Consider the following 14884-nt stretch of genomic DNA (forward strand, 5'->3'; position numbering starts at 1 on the left):
GTGACTTTCAATAGAAATAACAAGTCTAAATTGACTGGAGTGCCTGTGATTGTCTCAAAATGTCGACGTTGTAAACTTGTTTGGTGACTCAACAGGTACTGGCATACAGTGCTACAGTGGACTATGACTTCTTTGACACTTCCTTTCCCCATGTCACGATCTGCTCAGAAATATTATGTCATTCTCTTTTGGGATTCTCTTTGGCCATGGCTTAAGCCAAACACCCACTACTTTTTCTGAAATTAGTGGGAAAGTAATGAATCTAAATCGGACGACTTAGATTCATGTACCTAAGGAGCTGAAAGATAAGAAAAGGAAAGACAGGAGGTTCAAATAAAAAGAGGAATGAAACCATCAGCCATCTAGTTGTGTTTGAAAGGAGGCCTGTACTCAAAAATATTAATCTATTAATTTTGTGACCTTGCTGTCTCTACTGTCATGGATTGGTGTGCGGTAAAATTTATGTAGATTTATGACAGCAGTGATATGTCTGCCAGAGATACAGCAAAACCACATGAATACTAACACATGGGTGCACACTGTGGTCCAAATCAAAAGTAGTGAACAGATTCTGTGTTTTTGTTCCGTTGAAACTAATTTCAGTGTCTAAGTTTCTTCACCCTGATGACCGCAATGTAATTGGAAAAAAAGAGGAATAAAGCATGGTACATTTGAGAAACCTTAATATGTTCAATTTTGATGGACTGACATTGTTTCATAAATATAAGACAAATGTCACATGGAGGTAAAAAAATATTAACTGGTAGGGACACAATCAGTGAACAAAGATGTTCTTAGAAATAGTACACAAAAAAATATTAGTGCAATGTGGATGACAATAATGGATAACTCATCAAAATTTGCATGAACATTTGCACATATGGATTTACATACTCCCTGCCTTCATGTTAGTTAATTCGTTATTCTTTGAATTTTATTAATTGTCCAAAATAAGTGGGCTTCATTGCAGCTTGTGTGATGAGACCTGACAAAACGACACACACTAAATCCAATGCATGCTAACATACAACATGTACAACCAGGTGAGGTCCACTTACACGGCACATATGCACTGGGTAAATTTCCACTCTACACAGACAATCTTCAGTTGTCTTGCTGAGGCGAGGAAAAACTGCTGGCCAGAGCCAGAGACTGTCACCGCACAACCTCTGATGTGACAAAAACACACACACACACGCACACAGAGGTTTGTACGGCTATCTTTGTAGGGAATTGACATGATGCATTAAAACAACCACACACACACACACACACACACAATAACAACAACAATCGTTCAGCGTGAGAAAGAAGAGGCAGTGGATGTGACAAATCATCTTTTTCTCTCAGTAGGTCTGATGACTCGATCACTGTTAATGGCCAATCTCGTCGCCCTGTGGGTGACTTGATATCAACACTGATCAGTTCCAATGTGTCTGACGCTTTAACAAGACTCAGATTAAGATTAAAAAAACAAATAGACATTTGGACACACAGGTCTGGTAATATGCGACATTAGCTGTTGTACATTTTCTGCTTTCTCCTGAGCTGTAGAAAGTGACAAATCACATTGACATCATTAGTTTGGGAAAAGGTTGTGATGGAACTGTTCGCTTGTTGTGTGTTTGGCGGCCCCACCAACTGACACAGCAGTCAGTGCACATGGAATGGATTTTCATTTTTTAAATTATACTGCCTAAATCAGCTGCTTGTGGACACTGAAGGTGAATTGTGTGCCCTTTGTGACAATAGAGCTATTGTTACTGTAGCTTGTAATTAATTCTTAGAAAAGAGAAACAAATCTGAGGGTGTCATAAGAGTTAGAGCTTCATACAGAACAAGGTCATAGACAGACTAAATGGTCTAAGTCTACCAAATGGTCTATCCTGCCGGCTCACTTCTTCTTTTTTGACGGTTTGGTTTTTGTTGTCTGTGGCATCTGTAGAAACTAGACAGCTCACAAGGATGACAGCCAGACATACTGAGATAGTAAGACAATTAAAAACTGTCATCAATTGAACCATCAGCATCCACCTTCTCCCTCTCTTTCACATGCTCTCAACTCTCAGACTCTCGCAGAGGTGTGGGATATTATACTAGTTCTTTCTAGCAGACTGTAGCTGTTGCAGAGAGAAATAAATCAAACTGGCAGCTTTAATTTTCTCCCCACTAAGGGCAGCGTCAATGACTAATTACAGCTCAGCCACCACAGATGGAGAGCCCTCTCTGTCAGAAGTGGTTGGAGCTGGGCCTGACAGTTCAAATCCATGGCGAGGCATGAGCAAGGCTGAGACCCACAAGTTCAGGAGACATTTCTGTCACTAATCACATCTCTTCCATCAAAGACGCAGGATCCTTTACCTTCTCGATACAGAGCGTTAACGCTAATCCTTTTCACAACCATTGATTGTTTGCTATTTAGGTTTGCAGTTACAGCCTCAGTTTTACATAGATGTAGATTAAGATGGATCGTTACCGACTCTGAACGTCTTTCAACACACAACTGTTGGTTTTGTGGTTAGGGAGAATGAGCTTGCAAGGCAAATGAATGTCTGTAAGACTCAGTCTGAAATGCAGATATATTAGATCTCCAAGTGCATAAAAAATACGTATACCTTAACCAAAAGCATCTAAATCCATTTGATCTAAGTGTCTCAGCTTTCCTTCAATTTAATAGAGGCAGACAGACACTAGTATATATTGTATGTTTGGTGCGCCACCATTAATTAAATTTATTAATGTGTTTAACTAACAATTTGGCGAAAAAAAATAAGAATTCTACATGGAAGGCAGGTGATTTCCAGAGGGACCAAACATGGCACTGAATGGTAAAATATCTGACAGAACAGCTACTTAATGGACCTTGCTGTGGTAATTTGTCACGTTTCAGCCTCAAGTCGACTGCACCTCTCACCATAAGCATACATGTTTTAAAGGGGAAGTCACTGAATAGTTAACTTGATTGCTGCATTGACATCATCTACCAGGATTATGAAAATAAGGCCCCCAAAATTTAAGCAGGTTTTGGACACAAACAAAGCTTTTAGAAAGAAGAGGCTGTGGACAAACAGACTCCAGAAATATATCTGCTGCAAGAAGTTTATACAAAAAAGGAAGTTATGTTTTTTTTCTGTTTCTAGCCAGCCATCTCGGATAAGATAAGGTGCATAGTTAAGTGAAGACAATGACGTCAAACAGTCTATTTTAATTTAGCACATCCTGCATCTTGAGCCCATCATTACCTCCAAAATGTTCCCAACAGATGACCACTTAGAGGGTACATATTAATACCAGAGTGCACAGTCGGTTAGGCCTTCAGTTTGTCAGTGTGGAATTCAACCAGGCCTTCATCAACTGGCCTTGACTAGAAGGCCAAAGACACGCGCATGTATTTTATAAACTACGGCACAATCTCAGACACGTGCACATCCAAGGAAGAAGGCCTTAACATGCAGTATAGTATCAACAAGGAAACAGAACAGGACGGAATTTTCCATCCAAAACCCTTTAAGGTTCAGGGGCTCTGCCTGGGCCATAAACAGGTCGAGTCCGAGGTGTTTCGCCCGCAACGTCAGTCTGCTTTAGTAGGGGCTCGTGTTTGTCAACCAAAGAGAGGGGGGACCAGTGGAAAATTACCAGTCCCGCACTCACTCACGCACACACGTGCACACATGCACACACACACACACGGTGGGGACAAGCTGAGAGACTAACGTGCAGCCACGTATCTATCTCGCTCATTGCTTATGTGACAGCTTGCGTTTTTAATGGGTGAGGGTGCGGGGGGCATGGTTGCGTTGTCAGGACGCGCCGGCCCGCAAACTACGCAACCAATGACATTCAGTGATGTGTGTTCACGTCTCTGCACATTTCCAAGAAAATACCAGTGACATGTCTACTGGCCAGTAAGATGGACTGGGCCAGCATATATATATATATATATATATATATATATATACACATATATATGTGTGTGTGTACTCTCGGTATACGTTAAAAATATTTAAATATAAAGATGTACATGTATGTGTGTTTTCTTCTGCTTCTGTCAGTATTTCTATGTCATGAAAGTGAAAGTGTGTGTTGCACTACACACATTAAACCTGTGTTAATGTGTGTGAGCAACTGATCCATAGAGCACAAAAGATGAATGGCTATAATCATTTCCAAAGGTTCCCTATCCATCTGCATTTGAGGCCATATAGAGAATGAAAATGCCACAGAAACTAATGCAGATCGTGTAGGGAGTGAAGGTCTCAGCATTCATAAGCATTGATTTGTGGGTCTTAGTGCTCACTGTGGCTTGTATGGTAAAGTACTGAAGTACTTCACAAAAGGATCTTAGCAGAAATGCATTACCTGGGTTCCAAGGCAGCTCACCATCATGTGAGTGAGCAGTTTGGCAGCAAACATGGGGAAGCGAGAGCACAGCACATGGGATATAATGGCCAACCCAAAGCCTGCAGAGGGGGGAGTGGAAAATTTGAAACCAATATTAATGGTCAATTAAAAAATGATTTAAATGAATCAACAGTGGCTATTAATAACAATGTAGGAGGAGAACATAAGATCTGAGGATGGATTGCACCAAAGGGAAAGGCAGGCAGGCAGTGGGCAGACAGAAAAAACACAGGAAAACAAGTGAAGACGAGTGTAGAAGAGAAGAGAGGTGAGAGTGGTGTGTTTTGTACCTGAGATGCAGATAAATCCTGAGGCATAGAAGGCCTCGTTGTAGGATGCAAGAGTGGCAAACTCTGCGTAGGCTGTGTAGATAGACAAGTGGGAGCAGGCACATTCCACATAGTTCCCACTCTCTTTCACAACCCTGCAGTACTGACCATCTGATGACCAGCTAGAGGGGCGAGGAGAGGAGAGGAGAGGATGAAGCAGAAAGAGGAGAGAGAAAAAGGACAGAAGGTTACGACACTATCAGTACAACAGAATATAACACAGCAAAGGCCGATAACAGGGAAAGGCAATAAGCCTTTTGCTCAGCAAAATCTTTTAATTACATTATTGTTATCTGTGGTCATATTTACCCCTCAAAGATGTTGTGTGACAAACAAGAACATTAAAATCATATTTTGTGCTACAGTTTGTAGCACCGCTAACAAATGCGTATTGATTGAGCAGTTTTTGAAAAGCAAAAAACCATCCTTTCACATTTTCATTTTAGCCTTCCATTCACGTCAATAAAGTCATACTGCAATATTGACCTTTCCTTTTCAGTGACTTTGCTTCTCTCTTCACCTTTTGTTCTCTCTCCATATCAGTTCCCTCATTTTTGTTTTCTGGGATTTATGGTAGCTGTTCGGGCCAAACCAAACCTGCCAATTCTTAACATGTAACAGTGTGTTCCAGCCAAGTCCCATTCCATGCCCCAAGAATGTCCTACAAACCGCCTCCGAGTGGGAGGACTCAGACTGTAGCAGACTGAATGTGCGGATATTAAACAGAAAGATGTGACTTCCCCCATGGATACAGAGAGGCCTTATTGAGAGGCTGAACTTGGACTTCTGCCCTTTCCTCAGCCAACTGGTCTCACTCACATAATAAGTGCGAGGAGGACAGACAGAGGTGAGCAGGGGGTTACAGCTTTAGAACATATTCAAATAGTTATAAATACAGATGTCCAGTGACGGAGACAAATAATTACAAATAACAGAGACAACCTTTATCAGCACTGGAGGTTGCATCATCAAGAATAGAAATGTTGAGGGTTTATATATATTTGAACTGTCAACAAGCTTTGTTTGGCTTATATCTAGAGGGACTGAGCATGGCCCTAAATAGGTGTGTCTGCAGTGAATTACCTTGCCGTGGTTTGGTTCCAGAGAAGGCACACAGACCTGCCTGGTTTAACTTGCTGCCCTGGGCTGTGGATACGATACACCACCTCATTCCCATCTTCTAGGGGTCGTGACCCTCTGTCCTGGAGGCTGGCTGAGAATACCTTATACACACAACAGAAGAAGAGAGTTCAGCTGTGGAGTGAACTAAAAAATTAATGGTGAGTGTCTGTTGGAGCAATACTGCCACCTGCAGGTTTTTAATGAAATATTTTCCCATCACTGAAAAAAAGTTATTCGATTAACCTCCTTTGCTCTTTATAGTAAATGAACCAAAACTATATAAGCTTCCCTACCTTCCCATTGACAGCAGTCGCTGTATCATTGCTGAGAAACCAGTGTTCAGTTCTAAACTCGGTTAGCTGAATCTGGCTGAGGTTGCCACAGTCAGGAGTCAAGGCTGCAGGTACTGCCAACAGTCTATCTGGGAGCTGGAAGAAATCTGCATTACGGCCCCTGAATTTGTGTCCATTGATTTGCGTCGGGTACCACTGGAAGGCAGAGATGGTCATATGTGGACATGTTTCCAGGATGGTACCCCTTCTGGAGAAATCACACAAAGAAAAACATTTAATACTGAGCATGAAAACCTTGTTAGTAATATTCAAAAGGAAATTCATTGTTGTTTTGAAGTGAACATACATTGTAAGGTAGTGTTTATCCACGAAAGAGCACGAAATGCTCAACATTAACAGATTACAACTTCACAGAGGGATATTGACACTCACATCTCGCATTGGCTGCGCGTGAGGAGGGAGAAAGCAAATCGCTCAGCCACCTCCGCAAGGTGGCTAAGGCCTCGGGTGTCGCCTCTACTGGGATTGGCCAAAGCGCACAGTAGGTCATAGGTCAAATTGCGGCTGCTTTCCTGTAAAGGAGCCCTCTCTGCCTCTGCAAGCACCTGGCTCAGGAGAAAGACGGGGTGAGAGAGAGTGACAGAAGCATCGAGAACCTCTGGTATTGTGTGCATGTGTCTGTCACTCATGTACAGTACATCTGATCTGTATTTGTATTTTCTTGGCTCTGTCACTTTCTTTAGGCCTCAGTGTTATACAGCTTTTATGTCGTTTTCTTTTTCTGCAGCGTCTCCTCCCCTACATCTTCTCTCTCTCTCTCTCTCTCTCTCTCTATACTTCCACATATTCTCATACTCATTTCTCTGTCCTCTGTCTCCCACAAACATTAAATTACAATGGTGTTTCCACTTGTCTGGAGGCTGAGCAAGCGTAATATGTAGACTCAAACATCGGAGCAGCGTAGTAATGACAGTGCTCATGTAGAGTGACAACTGAAACCTTTTCAAATGACAAACTAATCCTCAGATCTGTCAAGAGTAGTGCAGTGGAGGTGATGTATGCCCTTTAACAGAGCTCTGTCTGACACCAACTACTTCAGTGACTCACAAGCCTCGAGTGGTGAAAAAAGAAAGTCACACAGAAGCAAATGTTTCATTCATCACTGACTCATTATGCCATAATTTTGAAAAATCTAATCCGAATCAGTAATCTGCTATTTGCAAGCTCTAGGAAATGGTCATAACATCAAACTTTTTTTTAAACCATATATGGCAAGAGAGCGAAAATTTGGAGAAAATGACTTGTGTTTTCAGAAGAAAATCATCAGTAAAACAATTGGAAAAATTAAAACTCAACTAAATAAGACGTATTCATTAATCCTAGATCTTGTTTCATATCATGACATTGGTACCATATCACACTGTTTTATCTGCTACTTTTTACATGAAATTTTTTTTTTGTCTTTCATCTTCCCTCTAACCCTCTTACCTTCCCCAGAGCTTCGAGCACGGCGGTCATCTGCTCACGGTTGAGAGGTGTAGTGACCTTGTTGATCAGTCCTTGCAGCACCTGATTCAATATAGTTGGGTCAAGGGGCTGATGTAATTGTTCAAGTAAGACCCACACAGCTTCACTTGCTGCATTTGACACCAGAGTCACATTAGCCAACCCAAACTGAGGGTGCACTCTGGCGCCCCCTGTAGCATTATAAAGCTCCACCTGGAAGCGCTTTGGTGTGGGCAAGAAAGAGGCCAGGTCAGGTGTTAGGTAAATCTCCAGTGACGTGTTATGGCGCCCCACATCGAAGGTTATACGACCCTCCTGTTTAGGAAAGTCCATCCCTGCTTTAGCAGGCCGGATTATAGACAGACCCGATGCCTCTTCCCGAAGAAGCTCCTAGAGACAAAATACAGATATGTTTTGTGGTGAAAATGACTTAAATTGAATTACCGTAATTAAATAGGCAAGATGAGGAGTCATAAAAATAAGAACGGAAATATTGTAACCAGCATTATGTTGCAAAACACACAAATGAAAAAAAGTGACATAACGTATTACTATATGCTTAATACCTGAGAACAGTCAATAAAAACAATTATACTTCAGATCTATTGAAGGTACATCTCCGTTTGATGTACAGTGTCCATGTAAATGAGTGAAGTTGACCATGTTGTGACAGTTGGGTTGAAAGCATGATGTAAAACAAATAGGAGAAATGGGACAAAGAGGAGAGGGCTTTTAATAATAATAATAATAATAATAATAATAATGGCAGTACACAGTTTTATTATGCAGTCACTCTACATGCTCTAGCTCTGAGAGATGAAAGCAGATGACCTGGCCCTGGGAGGTTTTTGATTTTTGTTGTGTGCACTAGACCTTCCCTCACTTTGATCTCCAATATCAAAAAGTCTGAGAGGCAGTGGATATAAAGCCCCTGTGCTGGGTGTACTCAAGAGATCTCTAATCATGATCCGTAAAAGAAAATAAGGGTAGCAAGGAGATTTAAAAAGGCGAGGAGAGGAGGAAACCTTGGTCTTTTTGAACTTCAGCATCAATAAACCATGACTTTTCTTAAAATGTACATACAGACAGTACAAGTGGAGGATGGACTGAATTACATGAAATGTAAAATATCTACTCTTTATCCTCCATTTTAAAATATGCATGTATTCATCTAGCATTATTGCATTGCAATATACCTCATCTATGATGCAATTTTACTCTAAATTGCTCTCAGGAAGTATACCAATTGAGAAAAAGTAAACATAAATGGTCAGAATCATCATGCTCCTGCAGAAGAACTTCTAATTTTTCAAGACTACTTAATAAGGAAAAAATTAAAGAAAGAATTATGACCATTGCACAGTACATTCCAATCTTGTGCACCTGTAAATCAGGTTAATCAGGTCAGACAGACAGATAAACATGCTTTCAGTGATTGGGGAAAAATGTTATTTTAGTTAATAAATGGTTTGAATTATATTAGCCTAGACTGAAATGAGATTTCCTATTTACGATTTACACCTATAAAGCTAAATTTGACAAAACAAAATGTGGAAAAAAAATTGGTTCTACCCGTGTTTCATTAAAATAAATGAAATAGTGGGTAAACACCAGTTCAAGCAATTACAATAACTATTTCAAGATATGTGCACCATATGCGCTTCAGTGCATATGTCACTGTAAGTACTTGTGCCGAATTGTATTCATATGAATGCCTGTGTGTGCCACTTATTACTACATATGTCTTTGTTACTTACCAGTGTGCGATATTGTACAGACATGGCTGAGGCTGTGCTTGCTTGTCTGTGGATCTGAAGACTGAGCCTTGTGGTCATCGGGGTGGCGATGGGCAGTCTATGTCCCACAGCAAAGTACACCACGCCTTGTGGGTTGTCGCTTTCTGCCAAGGTGATGTTGGCAAAACGTGTGGTCTCATTAATGGTAGCTCCAGCACCAACCTGATAAATCTCCACCAAGAACCACGTCTGATACTCTGGTTCCTATGGCAACACAGACGAGCAGTTGTTTTATTTTGTGCACCAGAGGATTTTTTTTTATGATTACACACATAAAGAAATCCATTATTTTCTTCTTCGATCTCATACTGTAGGACTGGGTGCGTTTCAAGGTCAGCAGGATACCAACATATCATTGCTCTGCTTTCACCAGAGGCTCCTGCCTCTCTCTTACCTCATCATCCTGGACCTCCAGAGTGAGATCACATATAATGGCTCCTCTCCTACACAGTGTAGTTCCTGAAGTCTGCACCAGCTGTCTGGTTAGGTTTACTCCGTTGCTGACAAGAGTTTGAATTGCCTTGCTAAAGGTAGCTCTCCAGAAAACCTGCAAATCCTCAAAGGCTCTGAAAAGAGGGAGAAAGAGCATAGTAAATAGTTACAAACAATAAAACATCTAGGTGGCAGACAAATACTGAGCCTTTCCCACGGTACAATTTTTCATTAACCTAAAAAAAAGGTGTTGTTTTATCACCTGTTTTCTTGTCTCTGCAGGTAGAGGACAGCAGTTCTGTTCTCTGAATCCTCATCCAGTGCTTGGCCCATCAAAGAATTAAAACTAAATCCTATAATACCATTGTGGAAGTCACTCCCTGGTATGGACAGAGGGAAGGATAAATAATGAAGATACCAAAACAGAAAGAGAGGAAAAAAAGAAATGGACAATACAAATGAATCTCCCTATATCATCACAATCACATAATCATTTATTTTGTAATCAGTCCTATATGTAGAATAATCAAAACATCTGCCCACTGCAGTGATTATATGAGAGGTATTGCCATGAGGCCTAAAATATCAGATGGAAACTAATGTAGTAGTAACCTAATGCAAATCAAATGGCATTAGTGAAGAATGCTGAATCAGTCATTGAGACAACAAACACATGTCTGCAGGTGTATTTGATTAGATCAAAAGATACATTTAGGATTAATCTGGTGCTATAAATGGAAGAAGACAGAGTCCAGAATACATACCAATAAATAAATATATTGTATCATTCTCATTTGCTAGAACACAGGGTGAGTGAAACAGTATACTTTACCAAGGATGGTGATCTTGGCAAAAGCTCCAAAGCCCCGGTCTGGACGGTCTGTGATTTGTGCTCCTCCCTCTGGATCAGTGAGGTAGATGAAGAATACTTCCTGTCCCTCGGGCTCTGAGTCATCCAGGATGAGGAGGATAACCTCCGTCTCATTCTGACCAGCCTGCAGGGACACTATAGTGGACTCCAAGTGGAAGTCCTGTTGCTCCTTTGCAAGGGTCCCAACAGGTTCCAGAGTGAAGGGAAGAGGTGCTGTACTTCCATCTGGTTAAAATCACACAGCAACATCAGTTAAAGTGCTATTATAAACATCAAAGCAAATTACGAAATATATCATACTGCAATGGAGGAGTAAAGCCGTGCAACAAAGCAAACACACACCTCCATATGCTTGGACCCGAACCTTCACATCCCCTGCCACACTGTCAGACCTGCGCACCCTCAGAACCACCCTCCGCTCCTGCTGGGTCTCATCATCCCTGTCCTCCGGTACTTGGACCAGTTCAGGTCCAATGCTCAAAACTCCACCAGTCACGTCACTAGCCAGGATGGTGACAGTGGCCACGCTGTGCTGAGGGTTGAGGCGAGGAGAGGCCTCTGCCCAGGCTAAGTCTGGACGAACGACTTGAACATCTGTTAGGTTGACATGAAAGTACTCATCTGGCTCTGAAAGGGAGTCGTCAAGTATTGAAAGATGGAATGAGGTGTTGGTTTGGCGCGATGATTCAAAGACCAAACGGCCATCTGGCACTGCAAGGAAGTCCTCTCCTGCTGCTGCGCTGTGTGCTATTGTTTTATAGGACACATGGGTGGTATTGCTACGAGAACCGTAGAGTCTCTGAACATAAAGTGTTATCGTCTGGATGTCCTCTGCGATAACTATCTGGCGGGAATCGGGGGCAAACTGGTAGACCCCCAGTGGCTCCACTTCTGCTACGGCGAAGCCTGACCTGTGCAGGGAAACAGACGAAAGAATGAGGCTACACTTGATGTGGACAAATATGCAAATATTGAACATAACTACTTAAAAGGTAACAGAAAAACTGGAATGGTTGATGACATCACTAATCAAAGATATTACCAAAGGAGTAGTATTCCAAATTTCCATGTGTTGATTCTACCACAAATTCGACCACAGTGAAACATTTACCTGAGCTTGACAGCACCGGTTGCAGCAGTGCTGGAGCTGGCAGCAGTGAGGTGTATAGCATAGGAAGCTGGCTCCAATGCATCAGCAATAGCTGTAAGAGATATGGCTTTAGTCCTCTCTCCATGGGCCAGGGTCAGTGAGCCTAAATATAAGGAAGGAGCAACAGTCAGAAGAGCAGGCTGTTGTTAGTCTGTTTGGCCATATTACAAGGGTTGGTAATACAGAAAGAGTCAGTAATCAATTTATCATGAGAGAGAGATGAAAGTTCACATTGGTGCGGTGCCATTAAAAGATAAATAAGTTGTATTAATTATTGATCAAACAGAAAGGGAAGCATATCAAATATGGTAATATCATGTACTCAATTATTAAATGTTCAAATAAAAACAACAAGTAAGAAAGTAGCGCAAGTGAGTCTGATTCACTGACTCTCTGACTGTATTACCTGAGCTTGGGGTGATAGCTCCAGTTCTGAAGCCAGGCAAAGCTTGTCCTGACGGATACCCGGCTTTCCACTGCACTCTGATGTCCCCAAACAGCCCTGTTCGTGTGATTTTTGCTTCACATGCCCCTGTTTCAACACTTGAAACCTGCAGTGCCAAGGAGGCAAAGCCAACCTGCACAACATAAATGAGAGAAGACAGGTCATGGGTGTTACTCTGTTGCCAACATATATACTATAGTAGAATATTCTGTAACTCACTGAGAAAAAGTTAATTGTTATCAAGTGTCTTTTCGTAGCGCTTACACAAGGTCAGTCATGTAAACGTCATTGTTAGCGGCCACCTACACGTGTGTGTTACATGAACCATTCAAAAGGCTCGACAAGAAACAGCTGCACAGTTGACAGAGCAGTCAAGGATTCAGCACTAACTCAGTTTTATGTTTTAAATTATATCTAAGTCTGTGGAGAGAGATATTAGGGGAATATGGTGCAGTATGTTCATATGCTCACAGATAAATCATATTACCAAAAAAGAAAAAAAAAAGAAAAACCACGCAACCACAACTCACCTCTGAGCTGGCAGCTTCCTCAGGCACAGTGACCGTAGCAACACTGACGTCATGAAGGAGGTGAGGCAAAGGGCCAAGGATGGGACTGACAAGTCTAACATTAGTGAGCTCTGCTCTGAAGCTTTCACCCACTGACAAAAACACCTACAGAAAGAAAAGCAGGAAAATAAAGTGAAAGCAAATGAGCGTTTGAAAACAATATAAACAATGGAATCTTAAGAAGGTTCTTCTGTAATCATTCACAGAAGTATTGATTTACTGAATGTCTCTGTACCAGTGTCAATAAGCATTCTCTTCCTTACCTGGCTGCTGATGGGCACAGTGATAGTACTGAAGGTCTGTCCCTCTCCCAAGAACAGCCTCCCTTGAGCTTGTCCTCCAAGTATCTCCTCGATGTCCATCACTTCATCTATCCCTCCACTGATCCTATAGCCCACACTAGCGTTGCCAAACAGCCCAGCAAGTCGTGTCACATTCATAACCAGAGCCCTGGTTAGCTCCGACCCTGACCCCACTACCACTATAGATTGCTGCTCAGGATTCAGGAAAAACACACCGTGGGGCTCATCATTAGCACGCACCCTAAGGGTGAGAGAACAAGATTAATTTCATGTTAATTCGATCTTTGAATTTTTACCAGGAAGTTAATACATTGTATGTTATTGACTTCAATGGGACACACCTGATGTGGGTTGTGATTAGGTTTGGGTTGGCATCCAGAGTAGCTCCGCCCTCCACAGCTGTGAGTCGAACAGCGTAGAGCTCCTCCAGCTCTGGAACTGCATCAGGCATCAGGCTGAGGATGATTTCCGCCTCCCTCTGGCCTTCCAGAATAATCACTGAACCAGCCACAGCTAGGAAGTCACCTGCTATGTCTGAGTCACTCTGTATCTGCCAGTGCACCTGAGGTGAAAATATGGATGTGTTTACACTTAAACAGTGGCAACAAAGAATTACATTCAGCTAGTTCAAGCACTGATGCTGGACATGATTGATAAATAATAAATGCATATTGATGTAAACTTACTGTGATATTCCCCATGACACCCTCTCTCCGTGTAATCAACAACGAAATGTTGAGTGGGCCTTCTGCTTCTGTGGATTCATTGTAGACACGGTCTCGAAGAGCATCCGCAGTAAACTGGACTATACCATTGGGGTCACCAAACTTCTCTATCTGGGAGACAAAAACACATTAGGAGAGTACGGTGAGGAGGGTGCTGAGGCGTGCATCCCGTTAGATTTCCCTCAGAAAAAAGCGCTTTGGAAATTGCAATAATCCTTGTTCAACAATCTTAACTGATTCATAATGGGGAAATTAACCTTGATCTCATGATACAATGAACTACCTTCAGTGTTATGGAACCAGCCTGAGGGTCAACATCCACCTCTCCAGATATAATGCTGAGCTCTATAATAAATGTCTCTTCCACCTCCACCTCTCCATGGGGGAGAATCCGCAGCTCTATGGTTTGTGTACCCTCCTCTCCGTCCATGAAGAGGAAGGACCCATTCACAGGCTCTCTGATGTCTGTATTGACTGGAGAAAGGATCTCTCTGCTGTTAGGGCCACGGATGACCCAAGCAACCTGTCAAAAGTTGAAACCATTTTGATTTAGTTGACATCCATGAAGAAAAACAAAAGAAAAAAAAAAGAAAAAAAAAAGCAGGACTTGAGTGCAAATGATATTGTTCCTCATACCGTTGCATTGCCCACGAGGCCTCCTGCTCTCTCCAACACAAGATTGAGTTTGAGAGTGGAGTTAGGGTTGACCAGGGTGATTAGACTCTCATTGAGGAAGCGGACCACCCCACTTCGAGAGTCACTCTTGGCGATGGTAACCCTGGCAACGCGCTGAGAGCCTAGAACTGCTCCCCCTGTTGCTCCAATCAGCAAGACCTCAAATATCTCAGCGTATTCACTGGGGGAGACAATTTCAGTGTGAAGTTGGAATTAAATAACATCTTCACTGATCATGGCCTTGAAAAGTTTTTTTTTTTTTTTTTTA

The 14884-nt window shown here is 42.0% G+C and overlaps 1 protein-coding gene across 1 annotated transcript in view; it reads right to left on the reverse strand.

Annotated features, from left to right (window-relative positions):
- adgrv1 (adhesion G protein-coupled receptor V1) overlaps positions 1–14884 on the reverse strand; it is a 96199-nt gene that overhangs the window by 42700 nt on the left and 38615 nt on the right. The window contains exons 69-87 of the mRNA XM_022753992.1: positions 14578–14797; positions 14225–14464; positions 13903–14052; positions 13558–13778; positions 13178–13457; positions 12876–13019; positions 12307–12478; positions 11862–12003; positions 11089–11661; positions 10712–10968; positions 10142–10259; positions 9842–10013; positions 9409–9651; positions 7634–8041; positions 6578–6750; positions 6146–6392; positions 5814–5953; positions 4692–4852; positions 4360–4460 (exon numbers count right to left, since the gene is read on the reverse strand). Of these exons, the coding sequence (XP_022609713.1) occupies positions 4360–4460; positions 4692–4852; positions 5814–5953; positions 6146–6392; positions 6578–6750; positions 7634–8041; positions 9409–9651; positions 9842–10013; positions 10142–10259; positions 10712–10968; positions 11089–11661; positions 11862–12003; positions 12307–12478; positions 12876–13019; positions 13178–13457; positions 13558–13778; positions 13903–14052; positions 14225–14464; positions 14578–14797 (4162 nt within the window). The remainder of the gene's footprint in view (positions 1–4359; positions 4461–4691; positions 4853–5813; positions 5954–6145; positions 6393–6577; positions 6751–7633; positions 8042–9408; positions 9652–9841; positions 10014–10141; positions 10260–10711; positions 10969–11088; positions 11662–11861; positions 12004–12306; positions 12479–12875; positions 13020–13177; positions 13458–13557; positions 13779–13902; positions 14053–14224; positions 14465–14577; positions 14798–14884) is intronic.

This window comes from Seriola dumerili, unplaced genomic scaffold (genome assembly GCF_002260705.1).
Source record: "Seriola dumerili isolate Sdu_G_001 unplaced genomic scaffold, Sdu_1.0 BDQW01000017.1, whole genome shotgun sequence".
NCBI lineage: Eukaryota > Metazoa > Chordata > Actinopteri > Carangiformes > Carangidae > Seriola > Seriola dumerili.